The 23,428-nt window shown below is 36.7% G+C and overlaps 1 protein-coding gene across 1 annotated transcript; it reads left to right on the top strand.

Annotated features, from left to right (window-relative positions):
• LOC126826443 (uncharacterized) lies at window positions 1-20,499 on the top strand. The gene is made up of 8 exons (XM_050555579.2): window positions 1-96; window positions 3,146-3,242; window positions 4,711-4,914; window positions 5,192-5,339; window positions 7,898-8,052; window positions 18,351-18,472; window positions 19,109-19,234; window positions 19,627-20,499. Exons 3-8 carry the CDS (start codon window positions 4,877-4,879, stop codon window positions 20,022-20,024), a joined length of 987 nt encoding a protein of 328 aa, XP_050411536.2. The 5' UTR covers window positions 1-96; window positions 3,146-3,242; window positions 4,711-4,876; the 3' UTR covers window positions 20,025-20,499.
• Window positions 20,500-23,428: the final 2,929 nt, after the last annotated feature.

Raw genomic sequence — 23,428 nt, 5'->3', positions numbered from 1 at the left:
TTGGTCTACATGGAATAGCTGAAGTTGTAGTAGAACCAATCAAAAAGTCTTTTATAATTTCCAAATATAAAGACTGGACAACCATTAATATTGAAGGTAAGCATAAACTTAATCCCTTTTGTCTTTTTTCATTTAAGAATTTCATCTCTGAAAGAGTTCTTATTGAATATACACTAGGGTGTTTCACTTTTCACTTTTTTGGGAAGTTCTAAGGTTTCTACCCGTCACCGAAATCCACTTGGGGACAAACTTACACCGTAATATTTTCAGAATTTTCTTGCCAAAAATGGCTGCCGACGGCCATTATTTCCAAAATTGCGACTTTTTTCTGGATTTTTGGACGTTTTGAGCCTGACAGATCACTTAGAAAGGTCAGGTATGGCTTGTAATGTATCTATTTTATGCTTTTTAGGTATGCAGAGTCCATTCCCACTATCTTAAATGAGATAGTCAGAATCCAAGATGGTGGAAATCCAAGATGGTGCCCCAAATTCCCTATTTTCGTGACATGGAAAAGCATTTTTCATAAAATTCATTATCAGGGCCAAAATGATGTTCAGAATGACACTGATCCACCTTTGGTTGAAAATGGCGGAAGGTAATGACTGAAGGTGAAGTTCCGATGGAGTATATTCACAACACTATTAATCTGGCAGAACTATGACTGAACCTGGAAATTGTTTACAAAGTTTTTTTATGATTTATTTAAGTAGCCTAAGGTGTCCTCTTTCAGAATGTGCCGGGTGAACCTCGGTAACGCTTGAGCGTTTTGAGAAATTCAAAATGGCATCCAAGACGGCCGGCATTTCTCTAAATACACTAAAATCGTTCATTGTGTTGTGGGGTGATTAGATGATAGTAAAATCCAAAATACCAGATAATATGGCCCTTTAACTCGTTAGCGACGGTTGGGGGCGATTATTTCACCAAACCAAATGATATCTAGAGACAAACTATATTTCTGGACATAGGAGCATATGAGTAATATGATAACACCACATACATGCCTATCAGGAGCTCCAGGGCCACATGACAGACTCTGGAGCATGTTGGCCGGTTGTAATGTTCTCACTGTAGTAACCTTCACCCAGCAAAACAGTTCTGGATCAAGTTCCCTGCAAATGCATCATTCGTTGAGCAAGACTACATGGTTTGGGTGGGGGGGGGATGCTGACCATACATTTCAGTTTTGGATGTCCAATTGTGCATACCCTCCAGCGTGTTTCGGACATCGATTTGCTAGAACTTTGTCCATAACCAGCTGACATGTACAGTGGCCTGTACAAGCACAGATTCTATTAGAGCGTCTGGAGAGAGAATACAATCAAGCTCTCACCACTTTCAAAGCTATTCCTTTCCCCAAGACGTAACAGCAAGTAACTGTGTCACATCCAGTAAGAACGTGAGCTGACAGGATTTCAATGGTACTGGACATGTTTCTCAGAAGTTGAACCAATGTCAACGGTTGTTCTTTCCTCGATTGGTGATTCCATTGTAAGAAGCTTGTTATAGACAGAGCTATTGCAAATCGCTGTCTGAAACACGTTGGAGGGTATAGGCATCCAAAACGGGAAATCTGTCGTCATCATCCCCACCTAAACCATGTAGTCTTGCTCCAAAGAATGATGCATGTGTAGGGAATGTAAAAACATGTCATCACCAAGCTATTGTGTGGCCTTGACTGAAAGATCGTAGTCCGCAGGAACTATATTGCTTGGTTAAGGACACTAAATTGAGAACATTACAACCGGTCAACGTGCTCCGGAGTCTGTTACGTGGTTCATCAGATGTGGATGCAAGAGTGACATGTAGTACGCGTGCTTGTAGCTACACTAGGGATGGCTTAGATTATACAGTATTTTGCAGGTTGCAGCCAGAAACATGACTAGACGATTAAACTGAATATTACCTAGTTATTTTCGTGTTTTACGGGTAGAATTTGTTGGGTTTTTTTAAATATTCAAAAAACAGCTTGTGCCCCCCCCCTTTCCAGGGCCGATCCATGTGGTCCTGGTGTTCCTGATGGGCATGTATGTAGTGTTATTGTATCACTCATTTGCTACTATATCAAGAAATATATAATTTGTCTCTAGATATAGTTTGGTTTGGTGAAATAATCGCCACAACATAATGAACGAGCTCAGTGTATTTAGTGAAATGCCGGCCGTCTTGGATGCCATCTTGAATTTCTCAGAACGCTCAAGGGTTACCGAGGTTCACCCGGCACATTCTGAAAGAGGACACCTTAGGCTACTAAAATCAATCATGAAAAAAAACTTTATAAACAATTTCCAGGTTCAGTCATAGTTCTGCCAGATTAATAGTGTTGTGAATATACTCCATCGGAACTTCACCTTCAGTCATTACCTTGCGCCATTTTCAACCAAAGGTAGATCAGTGTCATTCTGAACATCATTTTGGCCCTGATAATGAATTTTATGAGTGCAAAATTTATTATCAGGGCCAAAATGATGTTCAGAATGACATAGTCTTTGAAAACTGCTTTTCCATGTCACGAAAATAGAAGATTTGGGGCGCCATCTTGGATTTCCACCATCTTGGATTCTGACAATCTTATTTAAGATAGTGGGAATGGACTCTACATACCTGAAAAGCATAAAATAGACACATTACAAGCCATACCTGGCATTTCTAAGTGATCTGTCAAGCTCAAAACGTCCGAAAATCCAGAAAATAGTCGCAATTTTGGAAAAAATGGCCGTCGGCAGCCATTTTCGGCAAGAAAATTCTGAAAATATTACGGTGTAAGTTTGACCCTGAGTGGACTTCGGTGACGGTTAGAAACCTTAGAAATTCCAAAAAAAGTGAAAAGTGAAACACCCTAATATACACAGGCGTAAATCCCCCCTCCCCCCAACAATTTTAGGAATATTATGAATGAAATGACACAAGTAATCATCCATCATGCATTGATCTAAAGAGCGAAATTAAGAATCCTATCAAATTACAATTAATTACTCTTGATTAATGGCTAATCTTGTCAACTCTCAAATGATAAAATCGTTGTGTTATATTTAGTTCAAGAATCACAATAAGACGGCCTTTGTGAACTGCTCGAACAAATTCGCTGCTCTTGGTGTATGTTTAATTTATCGTTTTATTAATTCTCTATATTATGTTACAGAAGAAAAAGAAGTATCATCATCACAGACTATCACAACTACTAATACATCATCTACATCATTATCTACTGATATACTTAATTTAAACACATCATCAACGTAAGACAATATGTGACCTGTGCTGACAAAATGAGTTAGAATGCGCAAAGTCTAATAATGACCTACAGACAAAACAAGTGAAAATATTGATTTTGATCAAAATTGAGATTTTCACAAAAATGCGTCTATAAGTATAAATATACTTAGTAATCTATCGACCCAAAAGATAAAAATAGCAATAAAACATTTTAAAACACCTTTATTTGGATGTTTTGTAAGAGTATCGTATTCTTACTAGTCTTTGAAATGAAATTGAATCATTCTGTTAGAGGTTCAGATTCTTATACCACATTATGGTACCTGAAAATAACAGTAGCCCTATAATTGTACACATAAAACCTTATTTTAATTCATTTGTGTGGCGGCTTCTTTGATATTCAAGAAACTAAACCTCATTACCCAATCAACAATCTTAATCTCCTGAGCACTAACACTAAGGTGCTAATTAATTGATGAGATTAACAGAAGTTATTCCCATAAAAGTTGTAATATACAAAACCTAGGTTACTAATGTATGGTCTATTCTCTTTTGTTCTAAATTATAACAAATATTATGGCGTGGTTGCTATGTGATTTTGTTTTGGATGTGATTTTGTTTTGGAACATACCGACATCTTTAACTTGCTTTTTTTTCAAAACTACCATTTCTGACTTGAGCAACTTCAAACGCATATAGCTCAGTCAAGGTTTGCATGATTCATACCAACTATACATAATTTTGAAGGTATTGAGACTGAGACTGTGAAAATAGCAATAACTCAATTTCAAAATTTCCTCATTGCGTCTCAGTTTGCCAGCACGGGTCACATATAACAATTAGAAGCTGTATTTACACCTATTTGCTGCAGTATTTGTTTAGTGTTGTATATTGGCCAATACATCATGTGTTCGGTAGAGAACAGGATCAACATTTTATATTCCACTCTTTGGTACCTTGACTGCTTGAGACCCACAAAAGGAGGCAATACATTGAGATAAAAATGTGTGAATCCTCAAATGTGGACATTAAATATCTCTCTCTTCCTCTTCTTCTCTTGCTATTGCATAAAGATTCTCCTGAAATGAAATGAAATATGGGGTTTAACATCCTACTGTTCTGCTCCGAACTGTGCTAATGAAGACGGGCATACATCATACAGTGTGCTATGAGAGAAATTTGCCCGGACAGCTGCACTACAGCCTACTCTTATATCGAATTCCAACTGTCATTTTACGTGCACGCCAATGTGTACATGGCACCTCTGTTTTCGTCCCATCCGAACGACTAGACAGCTGTCCTTATCAGGCCCTCCGACCCTGCATCACTGACAAGTGAGGAAACCATGCCGGAAAATCTGGATGAACTTTCTCGGCCAATACAGGGATCGAACACCTGACCTCCAGGCTAGCGAGTCAGCGTCTTACCCACTTGGCCACCGTGACCCCCAAAGATCCTTCTATATTTGATATGAAACGTGTATAATTTCAGTGCTCCAATTCCATGGGTGCCTAATGCTGGAACATCAAAGAATACTGTTGAGTCTAATACAGTTGTAACAACAACAGAAGGGGTTCCAGTACCTGTTCAACCCATTCCTTCAAATAAGCGTGGTTCATATTCAGGGAGTAACTCACAGCGTTTATCTCGACAAGCGATGGCCGCTGATCATACAACTAAAGAAAAACTCCGGAGGTAAATATTTTAAAATTTGTGTTTGGGCAAGGCCAAATTGTCTATGTACTTGTGGTGGATGTCATGCATAAGGGAAGGTATGCTTACTCTTAAATAAAACCCAAAATGAACACTGTACAAATGATCCCAAATGTCATAATTAATTGATGTGTTAGCTATGTGAACACGCCACAACATTCATTACTGTGTGAGCCAATTTGCAAATGGCATCCGTTTATACTAGAGTAACCATCATTAATGTACCAACGTATCTAATTTGTATAATTTCTAATTGCAGAGAAAGAATAAAAGATAGTTGTGATCAGTTACGAGTTTTATTACCTTATATTCGTGGACGTAAAACTGATATGGCATCTATTTTAGAGATGACTGTTGATTATTTAAAACTTATTACCACATCACTTCCAGCAGACTTTCAAAACCAAGTAAGATGAACTTTAGGAAGACTTTCTGATATTTAACAAATGGCATAAGATCAAAACCTCATATAATAACAAATAACAACTTGATGAGCTGGCATTAAAAACCCAAGAAATTGATAGCCAAAGCACACCCAAACATTTGAAAATATTTATATTTTTAATTAGAGGGCATCAACAGTCATTAGTTATCACAACCATTTAAAGATACATTATGGGAGATAAGATAAAGAGATGGCAGTTCTCGCTATAATAGTTAAAAACTAGATAGTGTAAAGGTAATTTGCTGAAAATTTGAGTCAAATTGATCCACTATGAGCCGAGAACGAAGCGGGTGAAATTTTTGCTAGTCTCGGTCATCATTACTAAAATTATTAATATAAACAGCATAGTCTCGATTATCAACTTTTTTTGATTTAATTATCAATGGCCGTTAGCGGCATATAGGAATCTAATCCAGCCAACATTGAAGGCTAGCCTTGACATCGAGAGTTTATTATTGTCTGGATAAGTTAATTAATGTCTAATTGATAATTTAGATAACATTTCAGGCCTAAAGAAAGACTTGTAATAAGCAGATTTTGCTCTTGCATAATGCATGTTTAACTACCATATTTTGATAGTCTATCCCACTCATTTGTTTACAAGAATATTAACTTTGTGACCATATCAAAGCTATTCTGATAATGGTGTGGGACTGTGTGTTATATAAGGTTGGGTTGACAGCAATCTCAATACGTTTACAGCAAGAAATCTACTCGATTAACTGTTTTTGGAGTGTGAGTATTTGGCGTATTGTATCTGGTTTACCACTATAATTTTTGGACCAATATACGTTTTGTCCCCCCCCTTTCGAAGAAAGCAGGGTCCCATTAAAATGCGTCTGTCCGTCTGTCTGTCTGTCTGTCCATCACACATTTTGGGACACAATAACACTCCTTCTAATTAAACTAGAATATTCAAACTAGCTGGGGAGAGGGGGGGGGGGCATTGATATTCCAAGAAGTTGTTTTTATACGCCAAGATTTTCATATGGACGTATATTGTCGTCGCCCCCGTCCGTCCACAATTTGTTTGTGGACACTCTACAGGTCACAATTTTTATTCGATTTTGACGAAACTTAAAATATAGATCTATCTCCCAAAGATCTCTATTCTTTTCGATATTGCCATATATCGGACCATGACTTCATGGATTATGGCCCCTGATTGTACGAAAAATCACGTTTTTAGCTTGAGGGCACTCTAGAGGTTACAATTTTCATCTGATTTTGATGAAACGTGAAAAGCATGTTTATAAGTCCTTTCGATATTTGCACATATCGGATTGTAATTTATGAATTATGGCCCCTGATTGTACGAAAAATCGCGTATATCAGGGTTGTGGAACCTCTAGAGGTCATAATTTTGATCCAATTTTGATGAAACTTGAAATACAAATCTATTACCTAAAGATCTTGGTTCCTTTCCATATTCACACATATCGAATCATAACTTCTTGAATTATGGCCCTTGGTTGTACGTAAAATCGCGTTATTTTGCTTGGTGTCCCTCTAGAGGTCACAATTTTTATCTTGGTTCCTTTTAAAATTCGCACATATAGGATCATAACTTCCTGAATTATTGCCCTTGATTGTATAAAAAAAAATCACGTTTTTAACTTGTGGTCACTCTAGAGGTAACAATTTTTATCCGTTTTAAAAAACTGTTTGAATATATCACTTTTACACCCTAATAATGGCTGAGTTCGAATCTCGTGAAAATCAGACCAAAATTGCCGCCCCTCGTAATCAAATAACATAAATATATGGTATACCAAGGTTGTGGACCCTCTAGAGGCCACAATTTTGATCCAATTTTGATGAAACTTGAAATACAAATTTATTACCTAAAGATCTTGGTTCCTTTTAATATTCACACATATAGAATCATAACTTCTTGAATTATGGCCCTTGGTTGTACGTAAAATCGCGTTTCTTAGCTTGGTGTCCCTCTAGAGGTCACATTTTTTATCCGATTTAAAACAAACATTTGAATATATCACTGCTACACCCTAATAATGGTTGAGTTTGAATTTTGTGTAAATCTGACCAAAACTGCCGGACAAAATGGCCACCCCTCGTACACAAATAGTGTATATATCAAGGTTGTGGATGTGAACCCTCTTAGAGGCCACAATTTTGATCCGATTTTGATGAAACTTGAAATACATGTTTATAACCCAAAGATCTTGGTTCCTTTTGATATTCGCGCATTTCGAATCATAACTGCTTGAATTATGGCCCTTGATTGTACGTAAAATCATGTTTTTTTAGCTTGTGGTCCCTCTAGAGGTCACAATTTTTATCCGATTTAAAAAAAGAATTTGAATATATCACCGTTACACCCTGAATTATGGCCTTTGATTGTACGAAAAATCCCATATTATGGCTTGTGCCAACACTTTTCACATAAATCTTTGATAAACCTGAACCCTAGCCTGATTTCTGTCCCAAGGATGGTAGAGAGCTCCTACAGTTTATTCTTTTTTTTTTTTTAAATTATTTATACTTACATATTTTTAGATAATTTTGTTGATGGGTAAAGCTACACCATGTGAGGAAGTGAGAAACAAATCTGATACAAACCGTACCCAAACAACCAGAAAAAACACAAGACGTAGCATGGCAACTCCCCCATCTCCAACTCTGGGTAAAGTTTCCTCAACAAGTGAATTAAGGTAAATAGAAAAATAAAATGTATATTGAACTAAATTATACATATCTTATTTGTATTTCAATGTGGGTTTATTGTCCCCCAAGCCTTTCGAAGAATAGGGTACTAGTAAAGTGGATCTATCCATCTGTCTGTCTGTTTTCAATATGGGTTTATTGTCCCCCAAGCCTTTCGAAGAAAGTAGGGTAAGGATCTGTCTGTCTGTCTGTCTGTCCGTCACACTTTTTGGGACACAATAACTCTCATTCTAATGGAGCTAGAATGTTCAAACTTGGTGTAGGTGTTTATTAGGTCAATGCCTTGATGGAGCTTGAAGATGAGCATTTTCTGCTTAGGCTAAGCAGAGATAAGCAATTTGATTGGTTGATGGTTTGGGACACGATAACTTTGGTTCTAATTAAGTGACAGTGATGAAACTTGGTGTATAGTTTCATTATATCAATACCTTGACTAAGTTCCATAATGGAGGGGTTGGATCATAAAGCCTGTCATTGAGTCAACTGGGTGGTTTCAAATCCCCGGTTCGTATGTGACAAGGAGTAGGGTCACCTGCCCAACCTCGTGGGTTTTCTCTGGGTCCTTCGGTTTCCTCCCACTGCTAAAGACCCCTACGCATAAGCGAGCTATTGAAATAAAAAATTAAAACCATATATTAGTCCCGAAATGACCTAGTTTGTGTCGAGTGGACGTTAAACCCCATTTCTCTCTCTCTCTAAGTTCCATAATGAGCATTTTCTGCTCAAGGTAAGCAGAGCGATAAGCAATTTGATTGGTCAAGACTTTGGAGCTTGATAACTTTTATTCTAATTGAGTGAGAGTGGTTTCATTACATCAATACCTTGACTATGTTTGTGATGAGCCTTTTCAGCTTAGGCTAAGTAGAGACTTCAATCTGATTGGTCGAGACTTTAGAACACAACAACTCTCCTCTTAGCTGATGAAGAATGTTCAATTTTGGTGTAGGTATTTATTGGGTGAATGCCTTGATAGTGTTTGATCATGCATATTTTCCACTAAAGCTAAGCAGAGATAAGCAATGTGATTGGTTGAGAATTTGGAACACAATGACTTTGGTTCTCATTGGGTGAGAGTGATGAAACGTAAAGTATAGATTCATTATATCATTACCTTGACTAAGTTTGATGATGAAAATGTTCTGCTTAGACTAAGTAAGAATAAGCAATTTGATTGGTTAAGACTTTGGAACATAACAACTCTGCTTTTAATTGAGGTAGAATGTTTAAACTGGGTTTAGATGGTCATTAGGTGAATGTCTTGATTAACATCGATGCTTTGTTACAAGATAACTTTCATTCTAACTTTTGGAGCTGACGTGCCATAAAACCCTATTTCATTCATTCATTCATTCTAACTGATGGATAGTAACGAAACTTAGTATATAGTTCACTACAAGGTACTTCAAACCTTAACGGAGTTTGATCGTAAATATTTTCTGCTTAGACTAAGTATAGATAATCAGTTTGATTGCTGGTTACTTTTGAAAAAGATAAATGTGCAATTAATTAATATGTGTCGTCTATTTATTTTGGGATTGCGTGGGGAAGACATCAGCATGACTGTAGGCTTGTTTGTATCGGTCACAAAAGCAGATAGTTTGAATAAAATTCTTAATGATAGTTGTTACTTTTAAGTGGTTTAAATCTGGTTCCCACCCCTGATCTTATAAAATATCATAGCCTTTACTGGCATAAAAAAACATCATAGAAGATGAAGTTTAGTTGTTGTACTTGTAATATTCTGTCCCGCAGTGCCCTAGAAAATACAGATTCAAAAATATCTATGTAAATTGTAATGATACAGTGGACTCTGTCACATCCGACATTGTACGGGATCGTTACAATATTTCGGATCACACAGCATTTCGGAATACCGAGCTTTCTCCAAAACCGGAAATACTGTAACTTCGAAAACCGGAAGTATATATTGTAGCTTCAAATCACCAGAATGCTATTCCCTTTAAAAATGATAAACCTTTCTGTACTTTCAAAATTTTATAACATTAAATGATAAACAAACCACTCATGTGTCATTTTGTTGACGTCTTCAAATTTTGAGTTGATGTAAAATCGTTTCTTACTGCAGTTTAAATTATCGGCAAACTTCTGTTTAAATTCATCTTTACGCTTTAATATGTCTGACACTGTAGCTCGGCCAATTGAATACTTAACGGCTAATTCCTTCTGCGCAGGTCGTGGAACTTTCTCGAAATCTGCTATAAGTTGCCGCTTTACATCTAATGTCAAATCTGTTCGGGAACGCTTTGCAGGACGTTCAGACATTTTGAATATAATAATGTATAATGATTCTTCAATCGCGGCAATTTTTATATAATGTCACGGTATTTGACATGAGTAACTAAAATCAAATACCAAGCGCACTCTTACAAGAGATTATAAATTGTAAAATAATCAACAAAGAATTTATAACATTATCAAAGTAATCAACAAAGACCGGCGCTTGCGAGTTTTAATCTCACCGATAATTGATTGGTGATTGCTTGTTAATCTTTTCTGGCTTCACACCTATTGAGTTTTAATCTCACCGATAATTGGATGCTTCACACCCAACGTTTGAAGTACGGATTATACGGTGTCGATTCAATGGAAATTATGTGACGAGACGGCTGATTAATGTCGGAATCTGGAACATACAGAATCCGGATTTACCAGCGATTTTTTGGCTGAAGTAATAAGGAAATAAATCGGGACATGAAAATCATGTCGAATGTCACAGCAATCCGGAGTGATCAGACATCGGATGTGACAGAGTCCACTTTAATTTTTATACGTCCACATTCATAATGTGAACGTATTATGCCGTCGCCCCTGTCTGTGTGTGTGTGTGTGTGTGTGTATGTATGTATGTGTGTGTGTGTGTCTGTGGTTCGCCTACAGGGCGCAATTCTTCATGGATTTTCTTCAAACTTGGTATACTTATTCCTTATACCCCAAGGAAGATCCCTATTGTTTTTGGTGCATGCCCGACCCCCCGGGGCAGAGCCACGCCCATTTCTAGTATTTGTTTGTTTGTCGTCTACAGGCCACATTTCTTAACTAATAATCTTGAAACTTTGCATACACATTCTTTGTACCCTAAGGAACATCCCTATCGTTTGGGGTGCATGCCCAACCCCCAGGGGCAGAGCCACGCCCATTTTCTTTTCGTGTGTCTTTGTGTCGCCTACAGGGCGCAATTCTTACTGGATTTTCTTCAAACTTGGTATACTTATTCCTTATACCCCAAGGAAGATCCCTATTGTTTTTGGTGCATGCCCGACCCCCAGGGGCAGAGCCACGCCCATTTCTAGTATTTGTTTGTTTGTCGTCTACAGGCCACATTTCTTAACTTATAATCTTGCATACACATTCTTTGTACCCTAAGGAACATCCCTATCGTTTGGGGTACATGCCCAACCCCCAGGGGCAGAGCCACGCCCATTTCCCATTTTCTTTTCGTGTGTCTTTGTGTCGCCTACAGGGCGCAATTCTTACTGGATTTTCTTCAAACTTGGTATACTTATTCCTTATACCCCAAGGAAGATCCCTATTGTTTTTGGTGCATGCCCGACCCCCAGGGGCAGAGCCACGCCCATTCCTTATATTTATTTATTTGTTTGTCATCTACAGACCGCATTTCTTAACGTATCAACTTTACATATTTATTCCTTATACCCTAAGGATGATCCCTATTGTTTTTAGTGCATGCTCGCCTCCCCGGGGCAGAGCCACGCCCATTTTTGTATTTGTTTGTTTGTCGTCTACAGGCCGCATTTCTTAACGTATCATCTTGAAACTTTGCATACTTATTCTTTGTACCCTCAGGAACATCCCTATCGTTTTGGGTGCATGCCCACCCCCCAGGGGCAAAGCCACGCCCATTTTCTTTTTCTATGTGTGTGTGTCGCCTACAGACCACAATTCTTAATCAATTGTCTTGAAATTTTTTCATATGAATTGCTTATACCCTAACGATGACCCCTATTGTTTTTTTACCCCCAGGGGCAGAGCCACGCCCATTTTCTTTTCTTTTTATGTCTGTGTGTCACCTACAGGCCACAATTCTTAATCAATCGTCTTGAAAATTTTTCATATGAATTGCTTATACCCTAAGTATGATCCCTATTGTTTTTGGTGCATGCCCGACCACCAGGGGTAGAGCCACGCCCATCCCTTATATTTATTTATTTGTTTGTCATCTACAGATCGCATTTCTTATCGTATCACCTTGAAACTTAGCATACATATTCCTTCTATCCTAAGGAACATCCCTATTAGTTGTGGTGAATACCCAACCCCCAGGGGCAGAGCTACGCCCATTTTCTTTTTTTATGTCTGTGTGTCACTTGCAGACCGCATTTCTTAATCGATCATCTTGAAATTTTTTTTAGACTTATTCCTTATAGCCTAAGGCTACGTTTTTACACTTATTCCTTAATCCTAAGGCTGGCCTCTATTATTATTTTTGGTGCATGCTCAACCCCTTGGGACAGAGTCACGCCTAATGTTTGTGTGTCTTGTGTTTTGCCTACAGGCCGCAATTCTTAACCGATCCTTTTGAAATGGGGATACCTATTCTAAACGTCATGCTTTTAGAATAAAGACATCGATTGTTTTAAAATAAAAATTGTGTTCTGTTAATGTGAACGAAACGTTAAACTGATAGCAGTCCTACAACCCAGTTTTATTTCACAGACCCTCAATGCAAACTGGACCATATCAAACAAAACAGGAATGTGGACGTATATTGCTGCGTTAGCGATGCTCTTGTTTAGTATTGATAACAGTATCTATATATATTTCAGTAATGATAACAGTATCTATGTAATGATATATATTTCAGTAGTGACAACAGTGCAGTATCTCTGTAATGATGTATATTTGTCCCCCACCTTTCGAAGAAAGCAGGGGACTATTAAAATGGGTTTGTCTGTCTGTCTGTCTGTCTGTCTGTCTGTCCGTCAGTCTGTCTGTATGTCACACTTTTTGGGACATAATAACTTTCTTTTTAATTGAGCTACAATGTGCAAACATAGTGTAGGTGTTTATTAGGTCAATACTTTAATGGAGTTCGATTATGAGCATGTTCGACTTACTAGGGTAAGCAGAGATAAATAATTTGATTGGTTGATGCTTTGGGACACAATAACTTTAGTTCTAATTAAGTGAGAGTGATGAAACTTGGTGTATATAGAGAATCTCCTACCAGTCTTTTTTGATATAAAAAAATATCAACACAAGTTGATAATGTAACAAAAAATGAGGCTCAGCCGAGTTTTTTTTACTTTATCAACGAGTGTTGATATTTTTTGATATCAAAAAAGACGAGTAGGAGATTGTATTTATCACCCAATCCCTTCTTATATGCACAAATAGATAAATATAATTCTTTGCTGTAGATTTCACTTTTACTGAACATTCTGGCGTAGTGATACATCAAGTCCTTTATATTGACCCAGTGTTTCCATCAAGGTCAATTGAATAACAATGGTTAATTTTTATACGCCCACATTTTCATGTGGACGTATATTGTCGTCGCCCCTGTCCATCCGTCTGTCCGTCCACAATTGTTTGTGAACAGTCTACAGGTCACAATTTTTATCCGATTTCAATGAAACTTGAAATATAGGTTTATCACCCTAAGATCTCGGTTCCTTTTCGATATTGGCATCTATTGGACCGTAACTTCATGTATTATGGCCCCTGATTGCACGAAAAATCACGTTTTTGGTCACAATTTTTATCCGATTTTGTTGAAACTTGAAATATAAGTTTATAACCCAAAGATCTCAGTTCCTTTCGATATTCGTGCATATCGGACTGTAACTTTTTGAATTATAGCCCCTGATTGTACGTAAAAACCCGTTTTTTGGCTTGTGGACCCTATAGAGGTCATAATTATAATCTGATTTAAAAAAACGTATTATTATATCACCGTTAAACCCTAAGGACGGTCGAGTTCGAATTTGGTAAAAATCGGCCCAAAACTGACAGACAAAATGGCCGCCGTTCGTTCTCTAATAGCGTAAAAATATGGTATATCAAGGTTGTGGACCCTACAGAGGTCACAATTTTTATCCGATTTTGTTGAAACTTGAAATGTAAGTTTATAACACAAAGATCTCAGTTCCTTTCGATATTTGGCATATCGGACCATAACTTCATGAATTATGGCCCCTGATTGTACGCAAAAACATGTTTTTTGGCTTGTGGACCTTATAGAGGTCATAATTTTTATCCGATTTAAAAAAATGTGTTAAAATATCACCATTACACCCTGAGGACGGCCGATTTCGAATTTCGTGAAAATCAGCCCAAAACTGACAGACAAAATGGCCGCCGTTCGTTCTCAAATAGCGTAAAAATATGGTATATCAAGGTTGTGGACCCTATAGAGATCACAATTTTTATCCGATTTTGTTGAAACTTGAAATGTTAGTTTATAACACAAAGATCTCAGTTAGGCTGACCTTAAAAATATCTTTGTTTCGCCAAACCCGACCCACAATCGAGGAGAAGGGTCGGTAGGTCGGGTTTTTTTTTCAGATTTTTTTTTAAACAGCTAATTTGACAGCTTGATAATTTTCTGGGGGGGGGGGGGGGAAACATTCGTCTTTTTTTATTGTCAAACAAATCAATGAGTATGACATCGGGATTTTTCGTGATGCACGACTCCGAGACTCGCACACGATTTGCCACGAACTCTAAGTGTGAAACCCCTTCAACACGTTTTTAACGATCGTGCTGGTTGTGGCTTCATTTTTCTCGAAAACGGATATTGAAAATATCTTCGTCATGTTTAAAACGACGCCCCACAGACATAGAGGCAGAATCATTTCGTGGGAATGGACGTGCTTTCGTCTGCAACCATTTTGTTGAGAAGCGACACCTATGACGCTTACGTCTTGAAAAACCAGTTTCATAGTAAAGGGAAATAACTCTCGTGATATATTTCAGGTTGACACACAAAATAAAATAAAAAGATCGCGGAAAAGTGCAATAAAATAATTTAAGTCGGGGGTGGTTTTAGTTAGTCGGTCGCGTTAGGCGAAACAAAGATATTTTTAAGGTCAGCCTTACTTTCGATATTCGGGCACATCGGACCGTAACTTCATGAATTATGGCCCCTTTGTATGACAAATCGCGTTTTTAGCTTGTGGACCATATAGAGGTCATAATTTTTATCCGATTTAAAAAAACGTTTTATTATATCACCATTAAACCCTAATGACGGTTGAGTTCGAATTTCATGAAAATCGGCCCAAAAGTGACTGACAAAATGGTCGCCGTTCGTTCTCAAATAGCGTAAAAATATGGGATATCAAGGTTGTGGACCCTACAGAGGTCACAATTTTTATCCGATTTTGTTGAAACTTGAAATGTAAGTTTATAACACAAAGATCTCGGTTCCTTTCGATATTCGCGCACATCGGACCGTAACTTCATGAATTATGGCCCCTTTGTATGACAAATCGCGTTTTTAGCTTGTGGAATATATAGAGGTCATAATTTTTATCCGAATTAAAAAAAAGTTTTATTATATCACCATTAAACCCTAATGACGGTTGAGTTCGAATTTCATGAAAATCGGCCCAAAAGTGACTGACAAAATGGCCGCCGTTCGTTCTCAAATAGCGTAAAAATATGGTATATCAAGGTTGTGGACCCTATAGAGGTCACAATTTTTATCCGATTTTGTTGAAACTTGAAATGTAAGTTTATAACCCAAAGATCTCGGTTCCTTTCGATATCGGACCGTAACTTCCTGAATTATAGCCCCTGATTGTACAAAAAATCACGTTTTTTAGCTTGTGGACCCTATGGAGGTCATAATTTTTATCCGATTTAAAAAACCGTATTATTATATCACCGTTACACCCTAAGGACGACTGAGTTCGAATTTCGTGAAAATTTGTCCAAAACTGACTGACAAAATGGCCGCCCCTTGTTCTCAAATAGCGTAAAAATATGGTATATCAAGGTTGTGGACCCTATAGAGGTCACAATTTTTATCCAATTTTGTTGAAACTTGAAATGTAAGTTTATAACTCAAAGATCTTGGTTCCTTTTGATATTTGCGCATATCGAGCTGTAATTTCCTGAATTATGACCCTTGATTGTAGGAAAAATCACTTTCGTTTAGCTGGTTTTCTATCAATCTCTCAAATGTGGGCGTATACTGCCTGGCAGCCGCTGGTTAATAAAAAAAAAAATTACTTTTAATAAGAAATGAACTGTTCTTTGAAAATAAAAAAAAGTAGTTCCTTTTCAACTGACCAATCAAATTCATGTAAAGCGATATCTCCTAAGTAGATTATGAAATATATCACACAAGAGATATCTACTGTAGAAGGTATTATTGGGTGATAAAGTTTCATTACATCAGTACCTTGACTAAGTTCGATAATCAGCATTTTCTGTTCAGGGTAAGCAGAACGATAAGCAATTTAATTGGTCGAGACCTTGGAACACAATAACTCTCCTTCTAATTGAGCTAGAATCTTCAAACTTGGTGTGGGTGTTTATTAGGTCAATGCCTTGATGGAGTTCGAAGATGAGCATTTTCTGCTTAGGGTAAGCAGAGATAAATAATTTGATTGGTTGATGCTTTTGGACACGATGACTTTAGTTCTAATTAAGTGAGAGTGATGAAACTTGGTGTATAATTTCATTACATCAGTACCTTGACTAAGTTTGATAATGAGCATTTTCTGCTCAGGGTAAGCAGAGTGATAAGCAATTTGATTGGTCGAGACTTTGGAACACAATAACTCTCCTTCTAATTGAGGTAGAATGTTTAAACATGATAATTTTTGGCTTTGGGTAAGCAGAGATAAGCAATTTGATTGGTTGATATACATGAGACACAATAACTTTAGTTCTAATTAAGTGAGAGTGAGGACACTTGGAGTATAGCTTTATTACATCAATACCTTGACTAAGTTTGATTATGAATATTTTCTGCTGAGGGTAAGCAGAGCGATAAGCAATTTGATTGGTCGAGACTTTGGAACACAATAACTCTCCTTCTAATTGAGGAAGAATGTTTAAAATTGATGGAGTTCTATGATGAACATTGTCTGCCTACGGTAAGCAGAAATTAAATGAAATGAAGTTTAACGTCCTACTGTTCTGCTCCTAACCTGGGCTAATGAAGACGGGCATACACCATACAGTGTGCTATGAGGGAAATTTTGCCCGATCAGCGGCACTATGGCCTACTCTTATATCGAATTCCAACTGCCAAGGGATCTTTTACGTGCACGCCAATGTGTACACGGGACTTCGGTTTTTCGTCCCATCCGAACGACTAGACAGCTTTCCTTGTCAGCCCCTCCGTCCTGCATCACTGACAAGGGAGAACCACGCCGGAAAATCTGGGTGAACTTTCTCGGCCAATGCAGGGATCGAACACCCGACCTCCAGGCTAGCGAGCTAGCGTCTCGGTAAGCAGAAATAAGCAATCTGATTGGTTGATGCTTTGACACACGATAAGTTTGGTTATAATGAAGTGAGAGCGATGGAACTCCAAATATAGATTCATTATATCATTTACCTTGACTAATTTCGATGGTGAGAATTTTCTGCATAGGCTAATGAGCGATAAGCAATTTGATTGGTCAAGACTTTGGATCATAACAACTCTGCTTTTAATTGACGTAGAATGTTTAGACTTGATGTCTTGACTGAGTTCAATGATTAACATTTCGAGCTGAAGCTAAGCAGAGCTAATCAATTTCATCGGTCAATGCTTTGGGACAAGATAATCTTGATTCTATCTGATAGAGAGTGTATAGTTTTATTGCTTGATACTTTTGAAAAAAAAAATAAATGTTCGATTAATTAATATGTGTCATCTATTTATTTGGGGATTTCAGCGGGGAAGATCAGCTTCACTGTTGGCTTGTTTAACAATGATAACAGTATATATTTTAGTAATAATAATAGTATATATTTTATGCAAGGTTTCCACTGTCCTATGATGCGTTACAATTGGATTGTCCAATTGAGTCCACGATCCGATACGTGCAGATATGTTTGGATATGTTTCAATACAATCAACACGATTGCTATGACTGACCTCAATATATATATGATAGTCTCACCACGATTAAAACCACGATTTCAATCGTAGCACAAATGGTGATAGTGGGATTAGTAATTAGTAATAATAACAGTCCAGTATCTCTGTTGTGATACTTCAGTAATGATAACAGCATCTCTGTAATGATACATATATTTCTGTAATGATAACAGTATCTATGTAATGATACATATATTTCAGTAATGATAACAGTCCAGTATCTATTAATAGTGTTATGGATATAAATGGTAATATAACAACAACTCCTGGTCGAAAAACATCCAAATGTAGTTCCCCCACATCTTGCCCTAATCTTAAACGAGGTAAGACACACCTACACCGATTACCATCAGAATTTTGATTTTCTAATGTGAAACACCGGATTGCTTTAATATATTTTGAAATTTAACATATGAATTTGGTTTTTAATCCTCCATTTAAAATAAATAAATAAATAAACCACACTGTTAATGTTATCCAACCAAGTGGAATAGCCTGATGAAAGCCTGAGAAGCCTAGTAGAAACTTAACTCAGATAATGTCATGAAACGTTTCTATGTGGGTAAGACGTTGGCTCGCTAGCCTGGAGGTCGGGTGTTCGATCCCTGCAATGGCCGAGAAAGTTCATTCAGATTTTCCAGCGTGGTTTCCCCTTGTCAGTGATGCAGGATGGAGGGCCTGACAAGGACAGCTGTATAGTCGTTTGGATGGGACGAAAAACCGAGGTCCTGTGTACACATTGGCGTGCACATAAAAGATCCCTTGGCAGTTGGAATTCAATATAAGAGTAGGCCGTAGCACCGCTGCCCGGGCTAAATTTCCCTCATAGCACACTGTATGGCGTATGCCCGTCTTCATTAGGCCAGTTTATGAGCAGAACAGTAGGACGTTAAACCCATTTCATTTCATTTCATTTCATTTCTTTATTTGAATTTAATTAGTCTTACATTACTTTACAGATCCTGCAGAAAGTACGGATGTTAAACCTGCTAAAAGAATGTTGATGACATCATCCAGTGTACCATCTGCTTCATCAAATATGTTATATTTAACAACAGATCAGAATGAAAGAAAAGAATGCCTAGGTAACAAAAATCCTTATGCTTTGATTGGAGTCTATATATTTTATAGGGAACTTCATTTCTGCCATGCTTCACAACTAGCAAGTGTTACGAAAACTTTACATAATCTCCATCTTTTAGACTATTTGGCAAACCCCTACAACTGATGCTTTCATAAAAGATAAAACATACCTTAAGTCTACAAATATGCGTCAGCATATTATATATAAGGACTGTGAAATGTCCTAGGTTGGAATTTATGTGTTGGTCATAACAACATGAGCATGTCTCCTGTCCGGTTCCTACATTTCAGTGGTAGTGTCTTTGGGCCTGACACGTTGCCTAGTCAATTGACTCATATGACCATGTGTAGTGATGCCGTCATCGATTGTTAATTTTTTTGTTTTTTTTATTAGTTTCAGATAGTTGCCATGAAGATCCATTTACCGGCCACCTACAGCCTATTCACTTACCACAATCTCACCTGTATGGTGAGATGGATCGCCTTTATTCTATGTCAGGATATCCACAGCTATCTAATTCTACCAACCCACGTTTAGCTTTAGATCGTGATGGCTACGGCATGTTCATGGATACATATTATCATTATTATACTGGTCAGCAGCCACATAACACTGGTTATGCATCTAGTGGTTTATCTGATTATGTTAACCCAAATGCTGTTCTTCCTGTAACTTATTCCAGCAGATTGACGGATTCTTCGAGAAGTTATGATGATAACGATCGTTTCACAGTGCCAAGTTCGGTAGATGATGTCTATATTTCAGTCACATCCAACTCGAACCAAACATAAAAGAACACTTATTACCAATTATTTATTTTTTTAAATTGTACACAGTTATTTCATATTTTCGATGACTTGGTGAAATTATTCCTATAAGGACAATGATTTGGTGAAATAATTAGTCGTCTAAAGAATCCATTATTTTACAAACTTTGAATGTCTATTTGAAAGATAGAACATAAAAATGTTTGTTAAATTAAATATTCATAAAGCAATATAAAAAAAATGTTGGTTCTCAGATATCGTTCATTAGCTGATGATTGGCTGATTATGCACAGAACATAAGAATTATTTTTAAATAACCACCCAGCTAGGATAAGCACCTATGTGCCGATTTTTTGTAGATCATCTGTAATAAGCCCCCCCCCCCCCCTCATATTATAAGCTTACCTAACTTATAAAATTATGTACCATAACCATACACATTCCATGAAAGTAATCTTGCATTATACCATACAACTGGATTCAGTTCCATCGTAATAAGTGCCCCTCTTTTAAATATTTTTTTATTATGGTTATTTATATATTGATGATAGTATGTGAAATGTTTAGTATTTGATTTCCAATCTTCAAATTGAACATCTGGAAGCTTTGTTATTGTTTTATTTTATATATATATATATGTTATGGCTTTGTCAGCCTTCTTCTGTTTAAGTTACAGTTTCTTGAATGAATATTTCAGTTTATGATGATTCTTGGGAGAATGAAAAATTTGAATTTTTGTTTAAAAAATAACTGACGTTTTTCTAATCTACTGGTACCCTAATTAGGGAGCAGGAATAGAAGCTTCTTCCCAATTCTTCAAATTTTCTTTTACTCCTTTCAAGTTCTGAATTACTTGTTATTTTCAGAATGACAATGTTGATTAGGGTTGCATGATATAAATATCAATTGTCTACTTTAGTTCTTTAATATATCAATTTGTGCAACTCCCAAATCATGCATTTGTTATTTTAAAACAAAATGTGTTTTCACATCTAATATTTTAAAAACTAATATGGATATTAGACTATTCAGTGTTCAATACCAGTTATTTCATTTTTCATAAGTACTTTCTAGAATTTGTTTAGGCATATACCGATTGAAGACTGAAAAGGGGGATGAGAAGACATTCAAATTCTATTCATTGCTTTTACTCCCTTTATTGTTGCCCTTAATGTTGACATTTTTCTCATCAAAGTGGAATAGATTCCTAATTAGTAAATCACTCTGGTCACAAGTTTTGACAAGATAATTACCTTTTGTTGTTACCCTAATTACCTTCTCTTGGTTACATTGTTTAAATTTATTCAATCATTGAAATGACATTGCATCCCCAATTAACAGGACCATGTAAGCAACATACTAGGCAACCTTTAGTTATTTGGTATTGATTATTTATTACATGTTTGCAATGATTCTATTTGTATCAAAGTTTATGCTAATTGTATCAACGTCATCAAGCAATTTGTCATGATTTTTGCCTTTTTACTATTTGCTTCATGAACAATTCGTATTAATTTGTATTATATATACTACTGATAGCCAAAGGAATTTTGTATTATATATACTATTGATATCCTGGACACATTTGTATTATATATACTACTGATGTATTATATAATATATACTACTGATTTTATATACTGCCAGAGATATCCATGCACACTTAAATAATGGTTGTAAGGCAAAATCACAATTTAAAACCTGTACCAATTATATATCATTAAGGAATACACACCTTTAATGCATGTTAGGCTAATGTGGTTTATTCATGAAAGTCTAGTTTATGTTTATTGGACCAGGGGAATGCATACTAGAATATGGATGTATGTTGACATTCACAAAAAAAAAACATTTTGATTTGTTCTTGTCTTTATTTAAAAGTGAATCCTACATCTAATTTCAAAGTTTGAAGTTCTACACACATGCATGCCTTAATGCTTTCACTTTTGGCTTCAGAAGCTCAGAGCCCCTACTTTACATAGGCTTGTTTGTGGCGAGATGGGCTAGGCTAAGCTGTGAACAAATTTAAGGCTAGTGTTAGAGGCAGGTGATTCCACCAACCTGTAAATGACAAGAAGGTATTTTACACTCCCACAGCCAACCCTATTACAAACCCATCTAGTGGGTCCTATTTTACCTTGTTTTCAGCTGTCTTTGTTTTTTATACCATATGCAATAACTTTCATTTCTAATATTATTTTTTTTCTCTGTCTCGAAATTCTGGATTTATTTATACATTTGTTTATTTGTTCTTTATTTGATTAGTAAATTCTTTAATTGGTGCTGTCATGTGTGTTGTAAATCTATATTGGCCATTTAATACAGACCCCACCAGTCAAACTGTTATATATCACTAGTTGATACTGTAGATAGGATGATAGAATCAATTTTTTTAGCCCCAACCTTAGAATATATTTCTTATACATTGGGTCATTCCATGTCAAGTGGGCCAGGGGTGGGAAATCGACCCCTTCGAAAAAAATCGGGGAAAAAAATAAGTTATTGGACATGTAAAAACGGGCATCTCAGTCAATTTTCAAGCTACAAACCACAAATTTTGCAGTTTCTAGTTTTTACATGTCCAATAACATATTTTTGCCAAATTTTTTCGGAGGGGGTGGGGGGGACGATTTCCCAATTTTCTGAAAATTGATCCACATGGAATGACTCCATTGCAATCCTTGGAGTAGCTTTTAGCTATTGGACACAAAAATACCCCTGCAGTTGGGACACAATTTTTCTTCATTATCTGGTTGGTGCAGAAAATTAAAAACTTTATTTCATTGTATCCATTCTATAATTTATGCAATACATTATAAGGTAACATTATAAGCAAGGTCCCGGAGTGGGTTTCTTGCCACCAGAAAATGGACATCCAGTTCACAGGCTCTTGAAGGGATTAAAATAAAACATCTTACTGTAATATAGTCAAGCAGTAGTAATAAGTTTTATTCAAGTGCCTGTGATTCAGTTGTATCTTAATACATTTAAATGTATGCTGACCATGCAATGTCGGAAGACAAAATATAGATGTGGTAACATTGCAGTTACGTATGTTTCGTTCCTGTTTTCAAATGAAACCTATTTCAAAATAGCCAAGAATTAGTTATTCGTAGAGCTCTTTCAAAAAAAAAAAATACATTATTTTCCCCACTTATGATTTGGAAGATGGACATTGAATACAGTGGCAGCGCTTGAGAAATGAAGATGCATGGGGAATCTACCATAACATTTTACTAAATTAACTGCGAAATACGCGATTTGGAGTATGTTCTGGGAACACATCAATAGAAATAACTGCATCTTGGGATTGGCATCAACCAGAAAGTGGAAAAAAAACACCTTGGTTTTTGAAAGTTTTATTTCAGTCGGATAGTGGGCGCTCCACACCACCATTAGTTAAGGCGCGCACAATTTTTGTCAAGGTC

The sequence above is a fragment of the Patella vulgata genome, chromosome 1 (assembly GCF_932274485.2).
Source record: "Patella vulgata chromosome 1, xgPatVulg1.2, whole genome shotgun sequence".
In the NCBI taxonomy this organism is placed as follows: domain Eukaryota; kingdom Metazoa; phylum Mollusca; class Gastropoda; family Patellidae; genus Patella; species Patella vulgata.
Note: the sequence above shows the minus strand (reverse complement) of the source record. Positions and strands in the feature narration are given on the sequence as shown.